This window comes from Ceratosolen solmsi, unplaced genomic scaffold (genome assembly GCF_000503995.2).
Source record: "Ceratosolen solmsi marchali unplaced genomic scaffold, CerSol_1.0 scaffold56, whole genome shotgun sequence".
Lineage (NCBI taxonomy): Eukaryota > Metazoa > Arthropoda > Insecta > Hymenoptera > Agaonidae > Ceratosolen > Ceratosolen solmsi.
The window spans coordinates 3,506,434-3,526,110 of record NW_011948425.1 but is presented as its reverse complement, the minus strand read 5'-3'; the positions used below and the strand labels follow the sequence as shown (position 1 = coordinate 3,526,110).

The window sequence follows — 19,677 nt, the reverse complement described above, 5'->3', positions numbered from 1 at the left end:
CAAAATTGTTGTAAAAAATTTAATAATAAATTACGTTAAAAGACAGGAATATGGAACAACAGATTATATGTCGATATGTTAAATAACGTGTGAATTCTTTATATTATAGGCACTAGTAAAAATATTTATTAATTATGCAATAAAAATCATATGTCTAAAACGAAATTAAAAAAAAAAAAAAAAAAAAAAAAAAAAAAAAAAAACGATTTAATTAACATCTTGGTCTATAATAACTTTATAACGAACAAACAAATAAATATGCGTTTTCACTACTTTGAGTAAGAAAAAATGTGAATAAAATGAAAATTTACGAATCTCATAAATTAATGTGAACAACTAAGAATTCCAATATATCATTATAATGTAATTGTAACATAAGAAATTACCAAATAATATATATTACAAAAAGTGAGAAATTAAGAAAGATTATGTCATTAAATGGTTTTAAAATTGTAAACCAGAAATATAAAAATAATTGATTTTCGTGTCAGATTTAAAATTCTATTTAGTATTCTATTACTTGGAATATACGTGTGTTATACGCGTAAGCATCGATGAATATATTCCCAACTCTTTATAAACATATTTACAATGCAAATATGCATCTTATAATGCATCATTATACTTAATAAAATATCATAATAAATAATACCTTGATTCAGTGTTATTGAATTGTTATGTATATTAAGTAGACGAGTTTTTAAAAAAAAAAAAAAAAATCTCTCTCTACGAGATCAAATTAATTCATCAATTTGCATCACAATATTGAATTCTGACGGGATTGAAGACCGATTGTGACGCTGTCACGTGTGCCGGCAATTAACCTGAAATTTTTAAACTCAACAATTGAATAGTTTGAAGGATGAAAGACAACATAACCCTCAACCTCACAGTAAATTTTATAAAAGTTGAATTTTGTACCGCTGTTTTATTTATTGAATATAAAAAAAATTGAATCTTAAAAGAGTGAACGCAGCTATATAGTTTTACGGACATAGGAAACTCGATATTTGACTATGTTTTATCGAATGAAAGCATTAAATTATCGTAATTTTTCGGTAGGTAGTCAACAGTATCATAAATCTTATGAAAAAAAAGAAAAAGAAATGATAATTCTTGTATTGACTAAAATTGATTTATAACACTTATACAATAATTATTACCAAATTTTACATAACAAAGATGAATACAATGAAAGTGTTACAGTTATTGTCTAGAGTTTGGAATGGACCACAGAATGTTTTAACAGGCAAACAAGCAGAGGAAAAAATGATAAATATTTTAAAGGATAAATTTCCAAAAGCTGAAACCATTGAAGTTTCGGATGTATCAGGTAACAGTTATACTATTTTATACATTCATATATTGAGAGGAATTGAAAAGGGCTTAGTATTTTATTTAAATTTGTAGGTGGCTGTGGTGCAATGTTCGAAGTGAACGTTATTGCCCCCGAATTCAGAGGATTAAATACCGTAAAACAACATCGAATTATTAACGAAGTACGTTAACGTATTCTTAACATCATTAATGTCAAAAATGTGTACTATAAAAATTTTAATGTATATTTTAGGCACTTAAGGAAGAAATTAAAGATATGCATGGTATTCGGATACATACAGGAATACCGGACTCCTAGGTAGTGATAAAATTAAAAGATTTTTTTAACTAGAATATTTTCTATTGTATATATATATATATGAATAAATTTATTATATGTATATATAGATAAATCTATATATATATAACCACAAATACATATCGTTTTATTACAGTTTACCCTATAGATGATATTACATATCCATGATATTACACATTATTCACAATTTTTTCTCAACATTATAATAAACTTTTTACAAATTTCAAGCACATCGTTGATAATTAAAATTAAGAACCAAATAAGATATTTAAAAAATGTGACCAAATACGTAAATTTTGAAAATTAAAGTTCTCTATGTAGAAAAAAGATGTCACTACTTAACATCACAGGGTAAGTCTACGGCTTTAGGCGGCGATGATTTGTTTTTTAGCCGTTGGAGTTTAGCGGTAAACGTTGAAATACGAACTACACAAGACTGATTTTTGGTTATAATTATTTAAACATTTAATATTATGAATACTATTAGTGGGACATTAATTTATTCGAAAATTAAGGAACTTGTATCCAGCCTGCCTAACGCTATTACTCCAGAAGTGATCGATAAGCTTTACGAAGATGATTCAATGCAACCATTTTTAAAATGGTTTTACTTAAATATCAAGCCTGACAATGTTCTGTCAAATGAATGTATACAATTGTGAGTGTGACGTTGCGATATTTTACACTACTCATTTTAATGGGATATTTTATTTATTTATTTATTTGTAGGAAAAAACATATTAAAAAAAATGACACTTGGCTTCAAGGAGAGGAATTAGATTTGGCGCTTGCAAATGCCACAAAAGATTGCCCAGATTTATTAAAATTAATTAAGTCGGATTATTGGAATAAAAGCCAGTCTTTTACAGATCTTGGTGCTGAAAAGGAACTATATGATCCGGATGTTGAATACCTTCAATCAATTGAAGATAGTATAAAGAAACTTAAGTAAATATTTTTTTGTATTATGTGATTATCGCTTAATTATGTAGTATGAAAAATGTCTTATTATAGTTATTGTTATAGTTATTTTTTTATATTATTTTAAGAGAATGCGAAGAGCAGTTAGATAATGATCTTGATGAGGAAACCTATGCTTTGAAAAAAGAAGAAATCAAAGTAAAAATGGCTTATGACGATTGCATATCCGTTCTTGAAGATTTTGATTCTTGTCATCGTCAGTTCTTTAACGACGTTGAACTTTTAACTAACACTTATACCGATGCGGCGAGGAAGGTAAAACAAAATTGAAATTTTATAATGAAAATGTCAAAGTCTACGATATTTTATGCTCGGACCAAGACTTATTTGTTTAATTTAATCAGAAAGGAGAGCCTTGTATATGGACACAGATGCCTATTGACAATTATATTAAGCAATTGGAAAGATACAGCGATTATTTAAATTCATACGCGAAAAGGCAATTTTCAATGTATCAAAAGGACAGAGACGAACTTAATACGGATCGTAGCAGTTTTATAAATGAAAATACTGAAAATGAAAAATTAAATGAATTAATATGCTGTCAAAATAAGTAAGTGTATCCGTAAAATCTCGATATATCAATCTTTTGTTAAATAAATCATTTATATTATAATTCATTAACTGATAATACTTTTACGATAATTGATAAAAGTTGCTGAAACTAACATTTTCTATTTTATAATTACATTTTGACAATACAGATAATATTAAGTTATTATCTTATAAAATAATTAAAATTACTGTATTGTAAATGTAAAATATTTTTCTTTACCATTTAGAATTACAGTTATTTTCATATATATATATATATATATATATATATATAAATTATAAATTCGTGCTTTTACTATTTCAGTTTATTTACATCTAAAATACATGAAATTATTGCTAAAGTGGAGGACGACGCTAGCAAAAGTTTATTGAATTACGTTATAGAAATTTACAACGATGGCAATTTGAAGGCTCCTAGTACACCGGTTTTGGCAAGGTAAATTATTTGTTTAATATAGTAAATTGAATTTTCTTGCAAAATATGTATTTGATAATTGAAAACTTATTTATCTAGAATAGAGATAGCAGAGATATCGAAAAGTCGCGATATATTAGAAGAAGATGTTAATATTTTGCAAGAACGTCAACTGGTTGATTTGGTACAACAGTTTGCAAAAGCAAAGGTGAATAAAGTTTTAGAGGAGGAAGCGAAAGCTAGACTAAAAAGAAGGACAAGCAGGCTTGTAAAATTAGAAAAGCTTTGTACACTCGCTAAGGAACATGGATATGCATTTTCGACTATCTTTTGCATGCTTTTGGAATTGCAAATTCATCGAATAAATGAGATCATACAGTTTGTGATGGATGCGCGTCATTATCTCTCTATGGAATATTCATTATCGTCTGTACGGAATGTTAGTATAAACACAAACAATTTATACAAATGAGCGCTTTGGCATAATAATGTCAATAGATGTAATTAGCCGAATTGTTTGATACGGCTATTACTCATAAAATTCAATTAACATAATGTATCTACAACTTTCAGAGTAGCATGCACAAATTGCAAAATGAATACGAATCTAATTTAGCATCCTATAAAGATCAGAATATTTTTTGTCAGAAATTTGTAGAAATGATAGCGGATGATAATTTAAAAGACAATATGCTGTCGTATCTGCATTATTACAACGAGTTAAGAAACGATAATAATTATAAATTAAAATCCTTGCTAGATGATAAAATATTGGAAATGATTGAAAGTTCAAAATTATTGTAAGTAATCATGCAATCCGTTTGCACATTAAAGTAATATAATTATATTAATATAATATAACAGTGTAACTGATAATCAAAGATATTTATAATATCTAGAGAAATAAAGATAACAGATCTGATCGAAGAAGAAATAAACGACTGTCCGACACTTAGTTTTAGAGCAATACCTTGTAATATACAGAACAAAATATACATTATTATGAAACAAGTGGAAGAATTGGAGACGAATGTCGAATCGATGAGAAATAAATTGAAATCTATGATAGTTAGTATTAAAATTAATTATTTAATATATATATATATAAAACAAGCTGCATTGACAATTTCATAGAAATTCACAATTTTCATCCCATTTGCTTATCTAAATTTAATACTCTATTTAATATTTATAGAAAGAATCGAGTGTACCAAATTTTGAACGAGAAAAATTATTAATTTGGCAGAAATTCTTAGCTGAACCAGAATCTTTACAAGAGAGATGCAAGAAATTAGAAGAAATGGGAGATCGCTCTAATTTTCAATAGTAAAACTGATTGGTTATTAAAGATCTTTATTGTACAAAGAAATAAATAGAATAACAATATTTTTATATTCAAGGTTATTGTTTTTCATTTAAAATGTATAATGAAATTGACTGCTGTAGTCTGATATTATTACGAGATAATAAAATAATACGGAATAAATAACAATGTTTGTTTTAGTTATAAAACCTATTTAAATTCCAAAAAATATGAATAATATCGTCGTAACGAAGTAATTAAAATTTTAATGATATTGCATTGTACTATTGGATGCAAATAATATTGTCGAGTGAATTTTAATTAAAAAAAATTGTAATACAAATATGTAAAGTAATCAACGTTCTATAGGCAATTGCTACATTTATAGACGTAAGTAACTAAAAAATTTCGTCGACACATAAATGTCGAAGGATGAAATTGACGGAGATTTAAACATACATACATATATATATATATATATATATATATATATATATTTCTGTCTCTTTTCGCTATCTTTTTTTTTTTAACCAATGAAACGACAAATATACATCTATCTTTCGTGCAGAGTTCAATTAAAAAAATAAAAAAAAGTATTATTCGTTTCGACGTTATAAACACAATTACGAATTACATAAATAGTTTTACGGAAATCATGTCAGAGGCTTAACAACAATAACATCTGAAGCGGAATCGGAATTAATTAGCAATTGAACGTAATGAGTAAAGAGGTTGAGAAAACGAAACTGCCTTGTATGGAAAATGACTTTTCGATAATTGGATTAAACGCATTGGTAGGTTTCGCTTGGCTCATGTACTACGCGCACGTTACGCTAGTAAAAATAATGCAATTAGGATGCGTAAACGCATTCTCGAGTACGATCCCGCAAAGCCTTCTTTACATAAGATTTAGAAAAAGCAAGTAGCCTCCGTCGGTGCGCCGTGTGTAACCTTGATACCCCGTCACAAATATTCCTTGGTTATACCTGGGTTTCGGTCACCTTCCCCCGCCCCTCGCATTCAGCAAACCAATCGTCGCTTAGTTTCACATAAGAAAATCCCAGGATTCCGTAACCATTCACACAAGCCTCCCTCCTCCCCCCCCCCAACAACCGGTAATAAGACGCGCGGGCAGCCTGAGCGAGCTCGTGTGCGTGCGTACGTGAGCTCTACTCCGTGTATTATTATTATTTTTTGACACTCGGTCCAACGTATTAGTCTAACGATTCGGTTAACGATGACAATAGAAGCGATTACGCAAATTACATAAGCACCACTGCCAACGACGCGGATATTTAAAGAGTTTGAAACGGGGACGGGAATTCGAGGTATATATTATCGATTTGCCAAGGGTTCGAGTTAACGGTTTGTTTACACATAAAGCTATCGCGCGAGAGAGGGAGAGCAGAAATCGCAGAGGACCGCGCGCGCATGCGCCAGCCTACCAAAACAATAACAGAAAGACGGCGGCGGCAAGAGACGGAGTGCAAGAGAAAGCGAGAAGGAAGTAGGAATGTAAGAAGGTTCACGACTTCGTGGCCTGCGCCAGTGTCTCGCTTGGTCTCGCTCTCGCTACAACAACTACAACGAGGTATAAGATTATTCGGTCGTTCCACGTCTTCGCCTATTTATTTCCCTCGGGCCAGTCACCAACATTCCCAGACTCTTTGGAGGTCCGCGAGGAAAAATCGCAGTGTCGAATATCGAGCCTAGAGAGAGAGAGAGAGAGAGAGAGAGAGAGAGCGAGTGAGCCGAGTGTGCCGTGGTTGTGTATCACAGGCGCGCGCTAGCACCTTCCAAATATTTACAAAGAGTCGCTGCCTCGTGGCTGCCCCGTACGGCCGAGTACACGCTGTGACGATTCGCGGTGCATTGTTTTCCACTCATAAATTGATAAACGAACGCGCTTTATTTACCGTCGTGCCGTCGTCGCGGCGATTCATGTATATTCTATTGACGCTAGGCATTGTGCAACGGCGATCACGTCACGCGCCGCGGAGGTAACGAAGAGGAGAAGGAGGCGGTGGAAGAGGAGGAAGAAGAGAAGGCGACGGCGGGAGGAGAGTCGATAGCAGCCGCGTAAACAAACGCGAGGCAGCCGTGCGCCAGTCATCATCATAGTCAGTGTAGTGCAGTGTTGTGCCGGAGGGAATTGGGACGAGAGGGACTCTGCGCGCATATATGTAAATACGCGTTGTCGCCTGCTTAATTGGTCGCAGCAGCGAGCCAAGGAGCCCGCGAATAACGAATAAAGGTACTCTCGGCGCCTCCTCGACTTACTACCACCACCCACCCTCCCCCCGATCAACGCCAACGCTCATTCGGACGGACAACGCATAACGGTACTAGCACTCGCGCACACCTGAGAAAACGAGAGAACGAGAGAGCGAGAGGGAGAGAAGGAGGAGTGCGCGCGCGCGCGCGCGCTCAACTCGATACACAGAGAAAGAAATAGATAGAGAGAGAGAGAGAGAGAGAGAGAGAGAGAGAGAGTAAGAGTAAAAGTGAGAGAGCGAGTGATTGAGAGACGGGAGGCAAATAAATACACGGTCACTCATACGTACCACCGATTGGTGGCGGCGGCGGGAGGAGGGAGAGACGCGCGCGCCCGCAGAATCAAAACAAAACAAAGGCTCGCATCCGCGTTTCTCCTTGCGAAAAAAGAAACGACGAGTCGACGACGACGGCGAAGCGCGTGCGGTGAGTCACGCGCGCGAGCTCTCGTGTATGCTGGCGTAGTAAATAATCGGCGCTCCGAGAGGAAATAATTGCCCAAGGAGGCACGCGTCCGGCCCTCGTGGACTCGACGTTAACGTTGATTGTGACGTTGATGTTGGCGAGGACGACTGGGAAGTTCGTGGAACGCTCGTGGAGAAAGACAAGCCGTCGAGCGATAAAAGGCCGTCGTCGCCTAGCAGTAACCTACTCTCCGTCGCACTACGCGATAATCGACGCAGACAGATGCCCAGTGCCGAGGAGACGACGTACCTGTTCGAGGTGATGCCGGACGCGGGCATTAGCCAGGACAGCTTTGCGGCGCGCGACGTCGACGTCCTCGTCTCGCGCATAAAGCAGAACCTCCGACTGTCGAGCCTCAAGTCCCGCTCGAGTCTGGCGGCCCATACGATGCGGGCCTCGCCGTACAGATTGCAACAGAGGGACGCCCAACATCATCACCAGGAGTCGCGCGGGACGGATAAGAGGACCTCAGTGACGACGATGACGACGACGACGACGACGACGACGACGACGACAACAACGACGGCGGCCTTCAACAGGCGTTGCGTCAAGGCCGCGCTCATGCGCAGGCAACTCGACGACTCCTACGAGTGCTTCCAGGCGCTATTGAGGAAGGGTGCCCTCATCAAGGAGGCGGTCAAGAGGTTACGAACGAATCCCGAGGAAGATTATGCGAACAATGATGGGATGCCTGTCCGAGGGAAACGGCAGGATGAGAACGATGACGAGGAGGAGGACCATGACGTCGACGACGACGACGAGGACGACGACGATGACGACGACGTCGACGACGACGACGACGACGACGACAACGACAACAACCACAACCACCACCACCACCACCACCACCGTATCAACGAGATGGACGAGGAAGTTGATAGAAAGAGACGGGCCACGAGTACGACGCTGGACTCGATGGACGAGGATGAAGACGAGGAGGAAGATTAATGAATCTGGGCCGCCGCCCCCCCCTCCTCATCCTCCCCTGTACGAGGCGATAATTAACCGATGGCCTGGACTGGCGGCGTATCTCCTCATTTACCGAGTCGCGGAACCTTGGCGAGGGGCGCCGAGGGGAAGTATTAGTGGTAGGTGCCCGCATGTTAAAACCACGAGGCGCGAGCGCCGTAAGGGAGATCGAGGGGCACAATTAAGAGGCGCTATCTCCCTCGCCTTAAATGGCGCTGTGCTCCTTTGCTCCTTAAATGTACGCATGCGAGCGATGATCGCTCGCGCGCATACACGCACGTGGAGCGCACACAAACACTCACACGGAGCAGGCAGACAGGCAGACAGGCAGACGGACGGACGGACGGACGCAAACAAACACACATATCCTATTATACATCTCGGGCTCTCCACCCGCTTGCCGTCGGCGTATTTACTTCGTGTCGTTGTGTGACGCGCGGCCTCCCGCATGCTTGTGCATTGTATATCAATGACGCCGTAGCGCGTACGAGGAGGCGCCACCACACCACACCACCACACTACTCCACACCGATACTACGCGCCCCGCTTCTCCCATCTTCATGCGCGTACGCGCACGCGCATGTGCATGTTTATGTTTATGTTTATGTTTAATTCGTACATCGTTGAATGCACGCAGCTGTAAATGATTGTCGTACAAAGGATTATGTTTGGAGAGCTGTGCATTAGTCGTGTTGACTTGAAACTATGCCAAACGCGACATTTTTTTCAAGACAGCGGTCTCCTTAATATCGCTATTCTTTAGCTTTGCCGATATCGGTCGTGAGTGGTAGGTAGTGTTGGTAATCGTAGTGGTAGTGGTGGTGGTGGTGATAGCGATGGTAGTGGTGGGTAGTGGTGCTGCTGGTGGCGATGGTGGCGACGGTCTATTCCACGTGCGCGAACGCCATCAATTGTGTGAGCCTAGCGTACCTGTGACGGTTTCAGGTCACTATAGATGTGATCGTCGGACCGATCCTCCGGTGCCCAAAGTTCTTGCGTCGTGCGTTCGTGCGTGCGCCCGCCCAAGACGGACGAACTCAGAGTTCATGCAGACTATAGTATTGCCGTGCAATAATACGCTGTTGTACGTAGCGACGACCTCGACTGGACGTATAGCGCCGACCGCGAGCCTACTCCGTATCGTTGCGTATATTTTGAGATCGAAGAGGCCTCGCGCATGTGTTAGTCGGTGTGCGCGCCCGAGCGCTGCGACTGCGTGCCGAGACACCGGGACGGGACGGCCGGGAATGAGAATGAAGGCGTATTTGTGTTTACGTTGCGCGTATACACAACGATGACTGGCTTTTTTCCTTCTACATTCATTTAGAGCTGGATTCCTAAATAGAATGAAGTAATTTAAGCTTCGGTTTTTTTTTCCTTTCATACGTGCCCGCGCATGCACACAACACACACTACACATGCTACAGACACACATTTCACTCGTCCTACCACCCACACGCGCACGCGTATGCATACACATATGTATGTATATATGCATGCATATGCGCACGTATGTACATGGGTATGTATATTCTGCAAGTGTGAGTATTTAAATTTTGCGAATCCGCATGCTGCTAATAAAGCGGTATCAGTAAGGATATTTCGGCGAAGGCACCGCTATACTCGTAATATGCGCTTTTTAGTCGTAATCACAGAGAAGATCGGAAGTTGTAAACGACATGGGTGCATACGTGTGTGTGCGTGTGCGTGCGTGCGTGCGTGCGCCCGTATGTGAATGCGTGAGTGCGCGAGTGCGCGCATTTGCGTATGCGCGCTATTTGTATACACGTATGTATCGCTAAAGGCTGTTCTTTCATATTTTTTTTTTCTTCCTCTCCCCTTTTTCCCTTCATCAATGTCTATCTAATAAGTAGTTAAACAAATTTTATTTCTAAATCGATGTAATTAAATTAACGCTAGCAGAAGGAGATGCATTGCGTATCGTTGTTTTCTTTTACGCGCGTAGATAAGCGATCGAGCGACCGATAATGATGACGAGGTGAAATATCACGAACAATCATAATCCTTATTGTAGACGCGATAAAATTTGAACCTAAAATTGACTGTTATGTTGACGAAAACAACCGAAAGAAATGCTTTACGATTTTTATTGCGATAAACAATTTTAATGGCTACTTATTAGACAGAGGGTGCGAATTTTCTTAACTAAAAGTGTTGATGTATATATGTATATACGGAACGAGCATATGTAGATGTTCGACGGAGTATGTAATATTTTAAAGCTAAACTCTTTGGCAAATTATTGTTCCTTGGCAACAATGGTAAAGCATTTGGTGCGCGCGTTCACAGCTAACGTGAAAAACGAAATTCGCATCGTTATTTAGATTGCGTGAAAGTCTGCCTACTTGGTACAGTGTATTTTTGAACTTCCGTTAGGAAGATCGAATAGCTGTAATAGAAAAATGGAAGCCTCCTTGGTCCAAAGGACCACCGTATACGTAGATGGTTCACGTACAGCCTCGATCGAATCATAATACATTTGCTCATTGTCGACCTCGCCATTAAATTGATAGTCGAAGGTCTTGCAAGCTTTTCTCGAGAGAAAGTAATTGATATACACACATACACACGCGCGCGCGCGCCTTTTCCTAGATTCAGTAGTCTGCTCATCATGATATCTCTTGGTATCGTTCCTTGCATAATCTACATCAGCCCCTTGATTTTCAATGTTTGCAACTTCATACTCATATTCTAATTAAAGCGAGTATAACAACTTGGACGATAAACTTGTCGATGTTTATCGGTATACATCCACCACTTCATCCATCAAGCATTCTTATTTTACGGATCGTTCGACAAAGCGCACATTACGTACTTAATCGTTTAATTGATATAATCGGGCAAATGGTGTACCACCACGCACACCTACACTTCCAATACAAAGGATCTACAGCTTCCAATACCAAAGCTCGTCGTGCATGCCAATATAGGGAAATATCGAGTTAGCCTTGTGCATTAAATTTCTCGGTTCTTGTCCTCTCACTTATTTCATTATTTTTTTTTTTTTTTTTTTTTTTATTAATTGGTTGTTATTGTTTTTGTTTTCGCCTCGGAAATTCCTTAAGGCTCGTGCCTCGGATAATAGAGCTTGTAAAGGATGTATAGGATTCTTCCGTGGCCGAGCTCCGAGGAATAGCGGATTTCTATTTCGCCGCTGCTAGTTGCCATTCTCCATAGTTTCCAATCTCGAAGTCGAGGGATTCCGCCGGTATCGTCACGCGATATCGTTACCGCTGCTTCGACTATGAGCGAAAACATTCATCTCGAGCATCCGCTTATGTAAGCGCCAACGCAATATTTACGCTTCGTGTGCGAGTTATGATTTAAGCATCAATTATTCCAAAACTTCCAGTCGGCGATATCGTCGCCGATGGCTTATTGTTCACGCACGGCAAATCACGAGATTTTCCAGCATCGCTGATCGATATTAATATGAATGTTGTCGCGAGCTAGTGATTAAGTATTCGGCAACAGATTATTTTCAGGGTCATCTAATGGTGGTATCTAATGCTTCGCCATCGTCGGTTGCATTTCGTTTTCAATCAATCAACGTCTCGACGGCTGATTAACTCTCGCGCGTAATATCGAACGATCGAATCGAACGATCGAATCGCGATCGATATATCGATTGAAGCTTGCAATTCATGGTATGTACAAATACGCTATTTTTGTGTCGGCACTATTCCTATAAATAGTGCAGAGGAATAGAGGAGGACATATTGTTATAAATAATCTATAGTCATCTTGTGGATAATCGGTTGACCTCAAACTATCCACGCGTACCCTTAGTCGAATTAAAGTTTCCATCTATCAGTTAATAAACCGAGCGTGAATATTATTCAAAAATCCGTTGGCAAATATTTTTATATTTACTTATATGCGCAAATGATTAGAATCCATTGTTTTATCGTAGTTAATTGCAGTTTGTAATTTACTTTTAATATATATATATATATATATATATATATATATATATATATATATATATATATTAAAAGTAAATTACAAACTGCAATTAACTACGATAAAACAATGGATTCTAATCATTTGCGCATATAAAGGAATAATGATCCTTATTCTAGCAATGATGCAATACGAGATTATTAGTATGAGATTGTTTGGCTATATCATTATGATCGTAAAAAAGGTGACACGAGGCAAATGATCGTGCAGCATCAGCAGCGGCAGTTGTAGTATTACCAATGTGAGAAGAAAATTAAAATTGTATTTTCTTATATCCTGCTTGTCGTCTCAGTTATACCGATCAAAAGACGACACTGACTTATCCTGGTTAGTGCTCGAGCTCGTTAATGCTCATCACTTGCAAATCGGAGGATTTATTTTAATTAGAAATTAACGAGCGCATTTTTATCGGATAACTTGTGGCTCGTTCTGGGCGAACGAGGCAGCCAAACTATCGGATACTCTTGAGCGACCTTCACGCGACTCGCTGGAGCTTGTGAGTTTTTCGTCTCTACTTTCGTCCTCGTCCCTTCCCAATAATTTATACATATTCGCCGCTCAAAAGGCTAATTTACCTTTGAGAATAGCTGGGCCGCCGTGTATCGGAGCCACGCCACTTTGTACTAACAAAGCTACCGTTACTTATGCACTGACCACATGTTATCGCGAGTCGTGCTTGTTGGCGAAACTGTTTGCCATACGCGTATGGGGATCTGGTCTAATTATATTCCATTGTCATAGCGTTAAATGGAATTTTTTCGAGCTTATTTCGAGCGTCAGGCCTGCCGCCTCACCTCTGACTTGGGCGTAAAAGCAAAGTGCAGCGAGATCCTAAGATAGATAATTTCAGGTCTTGCGAGGCTCCATCGATTTTCCCTCTCCTTCACTTTCGCCATCCCTCATCACCATCACCATTCCCTTTTCGTCTTTGAAACATTCTCTACTTGTCCGTATTATCTGAAATTTACATGGGTGTCACGCGTCAGAATTTAGCCGCCATACGAACTTTTCTCACTCGATGTTTGGTGATTTATTTAACTGAGTGGTTAAATGGGAGTGAGGCCATCAGCAGCACCGCTCCATGCACAATCAACAGAGCAAAATTGTTCATTCATATGTAAATGTTAATAAGCTATCTAAAAATATTATCGCGGCGCCGCCTCTCTTCTCTCCTCGTTTCCGTCTTTACTATTTGATTTGTTCACTGGGAGTAGTCGCTCGCTATCGCGGCGGAGATAATCTTATTTTCCTTTTTGTGAATATGAACTAGTGAAGCGAAGGGTCGAGGGAAGGAGGAGGACGCCATTTGACGGATGGAGGCAGGTCAGCTTTCATCCCGGAGACTCGAACTTATCTGCATATGAACTTAACGGCATTCGTTAGTGTCCATGGTATGGCGGACAGATGGCCGGATATTTAATGTTGTATTTGATGTGCCGAGGACGTTGGGAGCAGTGCGGTGGATGTTGTTGTTTTTTTGCGCGGAGGGGGCGACGCATTGGGCGTAGTTGCTCGTTGCATCGATATCACGTTGAAAATCACTCGACCATGCACTTCCGCAGACGTAGCCATTTTATGCTATGAACTTTCTACGTCCATGGAAAAACTAAGGAAAAGTATATTCGCACTATTCTCTCGACGACAGTCAGTCGACACTTGGATTATTTTTTCTTTCATTCGTACTCGTAATTCACAATGTCGACGAGATAATGAAAACGAATGAGAATCAATAGCTTTTGGTTGTCTGTTCCTTAGATAATTGATCATTGATATTCTTTTATATAGGAGGTAATTTAAAAAAAAAAAAAATTTCACATCGGCACTATAAGTATTGATTTTTTTTTTTTTTTTTTTTTTTCTTCCATGGCGTTATTTCGCATTTGCCGTTGGCCAAGCACTTAAAATTAATTTGACATAATCTAATAAATTATTTTGCTTTCTAATTTCCGGACATTTGCCTCGTTCCTAATTGGCCTGATTTTTAGATGTTCTATCTTACTTTTCTCATAACCTATGTATTTAATGTTGACATTCGAGATGTTCTTTGGGTAAACGATCAAACTCGTCACCGTTGGCTAACAAAAAGTTGTCCAAGCCTTGACTTTGTGTTACAGGAATGTTACCGGTTGTTAATGCACCAACTACAATTTTCAAAATATCCAGCACGTCATAAAGAAATACCATGTCACTTTTAATGGTTAAATAAATAAATAAATAATAATAAAGAATTATTATTATTATTACAATTATCAACAATAATAATAAATGATAAAATGTTTAAAAAAAATTAAAAAAAAAAAAAAAAAAAAAAATAAAACATTCGTGATCTTTGAGTTTCTTCACTATGCATGTTTTAGTGCGTAGATAGTGTTAATGTTGTTGTTTTTTTTTTTTTTTTTTTAATAAACAAATGTATAAGTTTTTGTAAAAGATGAAGTCACTTGATATAAATGAAATATATTTGCTACAAAGACATTGTTCATTGAACTGAGTTAGAATGATAATAATTAACTTCATGATGTATAAATAGTCTAATTTAATTATCTTAAAAAAAAAAAAAAAAATGAAAGTAAAAATATTCAAAGTACAAAAACTTTTAATTATTCAGTCATTATTTCAAGATCCTACTTGGAACTCTGTATACTTGCAACATTGATTTATGTATTTAAATGTTCACTTTTACCTTTAATACTTCATTTTTCGGATTTTTCTTTTTTTTCTTTTTTTCTTTTAAGTTATAAATCTCAATTTTGCTAACGCAACTTTACTATATATATATATATATATATATATATATTTTTTTTTTTATTATTATATATATATATAATCTAATTAGTCTTCATTTTCCATGTATTTGATGTCAGCCTTTCTTTTCTTTTCTTTTCTATCTCTCCTTTTACATCTTTTATATATACCGACAGATATTTAATATTAAATTATAAACAACGTCAGAGATTGATTTTTAAATGACTGTATTACGAGCACAATCATCGTCGATATATTATTTCAAAATCATTAGTACAATAGAATAGCCCTAAATCCATTCCAATATTGTATATATTACATAATTCGTTGAACGAAGAATCTAATATATCCATCTTCTTTTTTTTTTCTTCAAATCGATACTGCATTAACAACAAACAACAACAGACTGCTTCGTATTAATCTCAGCTTCGTATCAATGTTTGTAATAATAAACATTGAACAACCTTCGGCTTCATAATCTTATGCCTGGGAATTTATTCGTAAATTATATTATCAATTCGATCATCTTATATAGATTCAAGTAGATGTATATTATTAGAATACGAAAAAGTTGTTCCATCGGAACAACATCGAAATTATTTATCATACCGTTTTTTAATGTAATTAAATCATTAATTTTGTTAAATGTTTCTTTAATAAATAGCCTGATAGTTATTATTTTCATCTTCTTAATTATCTGACTCGTCCTAATACATTTCTCAGCTTTGTGAATTTCAATCGCAATATATTATTAATCACCTTGGCAGCAAACTCCGAGTAATTGAAAAAATTTTTGTCTCCCAATAATTTAGCCAATTTAGTGATCCATTTTTCTATTTCGAATATTATTTGGTGCTACATTTCTCAAAGTTCCATTCCCCATTTCCTTATTTATTGACATGTAAATCCATCGACATTCGTCGCTGTATCTGAGGTATCGTTATTCTCTGAGGTCTGCTTGCGAGATTCTGTATCCTTCTGAGATGCCATTATTATATTCTACTCGAGAGGTACTTAAAACTCTTCAAAACTATACTGTACATAATATTTTAATTATAATTGCGATATAAAAGTATGCAAATTACAAATACATAATGAATACGAAGTTTTTAATTATTCAAGGACAGTATTTCATTGATTATAATTAGCATCCTTGTTTAATAATTACTTAACGTTTTTAATCACATGCATTTAGTATAGCGCTAAAAGTGTGTATACCTAAGTAAAATGTATTTCTGTATGTGTAAGAATGTAACCGATACATTTATTTATGATAAATGTAAAGTGATTGTTTTAGTAAGAGTATATAAATAATAACATCGTAGTATCAAGTGACAGTCGTCCCATTTAAATAGTTGCTATAAACGAAAATTGTCCTTAAATCTTGAAAAATTCACTTTCCAGGTAAATATTTTACAAGAGAAAGTGATTTCTATTTTCCATACCAAACAGCTATTATAATTTATAAAATTAAATCCACATATCGATGCGATGTTAATAGCTTAATGCACTGCACGATAGCAATTATTTTATATCAGAAAACATGAAATAATTTAAAACGTAAATAATTTTTAAGTTTTCGTCATATTTAATTACCATTGTATTTTCAACATAAAGCACTGAAGAGATAAACTTGGCATGTAATATAAATAGTACAATTACACACCTGATTAAGTAAAATTATACTTAAAATTTATATAAGGACAATTCAGTGAAAGATTATCACGTGAGCATTAAAGTCGAAAAATACGAAATGTAATGTAAAAAACAACAAAAAAAAAAACTTCCCGTCATCATAATATTAAAAAGTACACGATCAATGTTTGTGAGTATCTATGTACAATTCATTATCAAATTGTTTGTGTATGGGTAAGCTTGTCGACGATAAATTAATTATATGATTGTTCTGATATCTTCACTTTTATAATGTTTAGTTCAGCAAAAATCTAATGGAAAAAGAAAAAAAAAAAAAAAGGAAAACAAGAAGCGATGAGTTGATTGAGCGAATGGGTATGCAAGTTATGCGTACACGAAATTAATTTTTTTTTTTTTTTTTATGTATGTCAGCGCAAGAATGCATGGTCTATTCTTAGTTAAAGCGTTACTACAAGATAAAAAAAAAAAAAAAAAAAAATAAATAAATAAATAAATAAATAAAAAAATAACAATTATATCTCGTTGTGATCGTTGAATTTGTTCGACACTCTCATTAAATATTAAATAATAAAAACAAATTAAAATTAATAACGAGCTTTCATTCTTTTAACACTGACCATTTCCTAATCATAAGACTCTCAATGCTTATATTATTGTTTTTGCTCCCATGCATATCCGACTAATACTATTTTATAAGAAAGAAATAGCTGTAGTATTTTGATTTCAAGCTATCAATTAGTCTCAAAGTCTGTCAAAATACATCAAAATAATCAAGAAGCCCACTTTTCCAATTGAAAAAGTAGGTGAATTTCGTTTTCTGCGATTACTATATGACTCTCTAGCAAGTGGCGTATTTGAATTTTGAAAAACTTGATTTAAAAAAATTTTCCAAAAATTTATTCATTATGTTTGTGTAAGACACATTGCCTGTTTAATTGAAATTAATTCTTTTAACTTACGAATTAAATTTATCGTTTCAAATAAATGTAATAATTCGTATGAGGAAAAATACGTCTTACAGATAATTACTCATAACATATTATTAAAATCATATAAATGCAAGCCGTGTCATAATCAATTGGCATAGCATTGTTATTATTGATAAATTATAATAAAATCAAATTATACATAAAATATGAAACCATAATGATTTTGTATGTCGATTACCTTACATCGACGTGACAAAATATCTCATGCTTATTAATATGAAAATTAATATTCAATATTGAGTAAATAAATTTGCTCGTTAAATTGTATAAAAATCAACTGTATTTAATAATATATTAATTCATAATTTTCCATGATATTAATACGCGGCATTGGAGTATTACAATTTGTACAAACGTTTGGCCTGGCATCTATCTATATACTTGATAAATATTCTCAATGTATAGTATTATTATCGATGTAAAAATAGCAATTATCGTGAAAACTATATCATTAGCAAAAATATTATTGTTGATTTGTATAATGTGACTTCAAATGAAATAGTCCGAGTGAAAATAAATAAGTAGGTTTTGAATGACGCGCTCATTTAGTTAAATTAGACGTATTTCTGCTATATTTATCTGGCGTAAAGCGAATGAATTCCGTTTGCGACTGACCTCAGTGTCTTGCGAGAAGTCTCGAATTCGTTAACAATTCTCTTCTCACGAAAACGCGTAAACTTTCATTTGCGCGTGTACACAATGTTTAATTACTCCTTCTGCTAGTCTCTCTTTTTCTTTATTATCGCGAACGTCGCGACACTCGGTCAGTTTAAATAGATTGATATTTTTAATTTTGTTTTTGTTTTTTTTTGTTTTTTTTTTTTGTTTTTGTTTTTTCATTTCTTTTTGCTTAACGTGCGCCACTCGACTGTACGTCTTAGAGTTAAGTTACGAAAACAAATGGAAACGAAAAAAAAAAAATTCATCTACTCCTGCTTAATTTTAATGAAACTGAATACGCTTTTTCTTGCTCTTTTACATGCTTATATAAAGTAATTTAAACACTTTCGACGTAAATAAAGCACAAAAATTTAGCGAATTCAAGGTTCAATGATAAAATACTATCTACACCTGCTTTATATATAATATATAATCGATTCTCAATTATGCTATTTTCAATATAATGCAAAGATACTAAAAATTGACCGAGAGTTTCGTTATTGAATTATCTCTTTATGTATCGTTATCATAATAAATTATCTATGAATTTTTATTTTTATTTAAATGTAATATTATTAATAGTACAATTTGAAAAGAATTAAAGTATGTTATTTTAAAGATAGAGCTTCTTTCGTAACAATTGTAACACGTAAGTTGTTTCATCTGTAACTAATTTCAATCTTTTAATATTCGTCGATTCGTATTCCCTTATTCTTTTTATATCTGAATGTATATAACAATTCATTTTATAAATATTTTAAAGTTATTTTCTAGTCATAATAAACGGTTTTCTATAAAAAGTCTAATAAGCCAAAAACATTGGGACAAGTTTTTGGAGAAGACATAGGTTTAATGTAATACGGTTAAAGAAAAATTAGAACTGACAAATATGTTTGTCGATTCGTCACGTTAAGTGGCAAGTTGTAATTATGTATAAAAAAAAAGTACATCGGGTATGCAAGATAAGATGTAGTATAACTTTATTTATAGAAATTAAAGATGTATTTCCCATAAAAACATAAAATCGAAATCATGTTTTAATGTG

At 35.6% G+C, this 19,677-nt stretch overlaps 3 protein-coding genes across 3 annotated transcripts; all 3 read left to right on the top strand.

Moving 5' to 3' along the window:
- Nucleotides 1–795: 795 nt before the first annotated feature.
- Nucleotides 796–1,694, top strand: LOC105362831 (bolA-like protein 3). The gene is made up of 4 exons (XM_011500331.1): nt 796–1,058; nt 1,207–1,333; nt 1,411–1,499; nt 1,571–1,694. Exons 1-4 carry the CDS (start codon nt 1,017–1,019, stop codon nt 1,634–1,636), a joined length of 324 nt encoding a protein of 107 aa, XP_011498633.1. The 5' UTR covers nt 796–1,016; the 3' UTR covers nt 1,637–1,694.
- Nucleotides 1,695–2,013: 319 nt separating this feature from the next.
- Nucleotides 2,014–5,047, top strand: LOC105362830 (uncharacterized). The gene is made up of 9 exons (XM_011500330.1): nt 2,014–2,294; nt 2,366–2,584; nt 2,686–2,872; nt 2,962–3,170; nt 3,477–3,608; nt 3,687–4,026; nt 4,161–4,387; nt 4,487–4,655; nt 4,783–5,047. The coding sequence occupies exons 1-9, from the start codon at nt 2,110–2,112 to the stop codon at nt 4,912–4,914; spliced, it is 1,800 nt and encodes a 599-aa protein (XP_011498632.1). The 5' UTR covers nt 2,014–2,109; the 3' UTR covers nt 4,915–5,047.
- A 2,413-nt stretch (nt 5,048–7,460) lies between these two features.
- Nucleotides 7,461–8,397, top strand: LOC105362829 (probable ATP-dependent RNA helicase ddx41; the record flags this gene model as incomplete). Its single annotated transcript, XM_011500329.1, has 1 exon — nt 7,461–8,397. A coding segment is annotated over exon 1 (546 nt), but the record flags the coding sequence as incomplete, so codon positions are not given.
- Between the last annotated feature and the right edge of the window lie 11,280 nt (nt 8,398–19,677).

Coding starts and splice junctions, on each gene's coding strand:
- LOC105362830 (XM_011500330.1), top strand. CDS start 2,110: ATGAATACTATTAGTGGGACATTAATTTATTCGAAAATTAAGGAACTT. Junction 3,609..3,686: donor AGTACACCGGTTTTGGCAAG/GTAAATTATTTG, acceptor TTATTTATCTAG/AATAGAGATAGCAGAGATAT. Junction 4,388..4,486: donor ATTGAAAGTTCAAAATTATT/GTAAGTAATCAT, acceptor TATAATATCTAG/AGAAATAAAGATAACAGATC.
- LOC105362831 (XM_011500331.1), top strand. CDS start 1,017: ATGTTTTATCGAATGAAAGCATTAAATTATCGTAATTTTTCG. Junction 1,059..1,206: donor TAAATTATCGTAATTTTTCG/GTAGGTAGTCAA, acceptor AAAGTGTTACAG/TTATTGTCTAGAGTTTGGAA. Junction 1,334..1,410: donor TGAAGTTTCGGATGTATCAG/GTAACAGTTATA, acceptor TTAAATTTGTAG/GTGGCTGTGGTGCAATGTTC.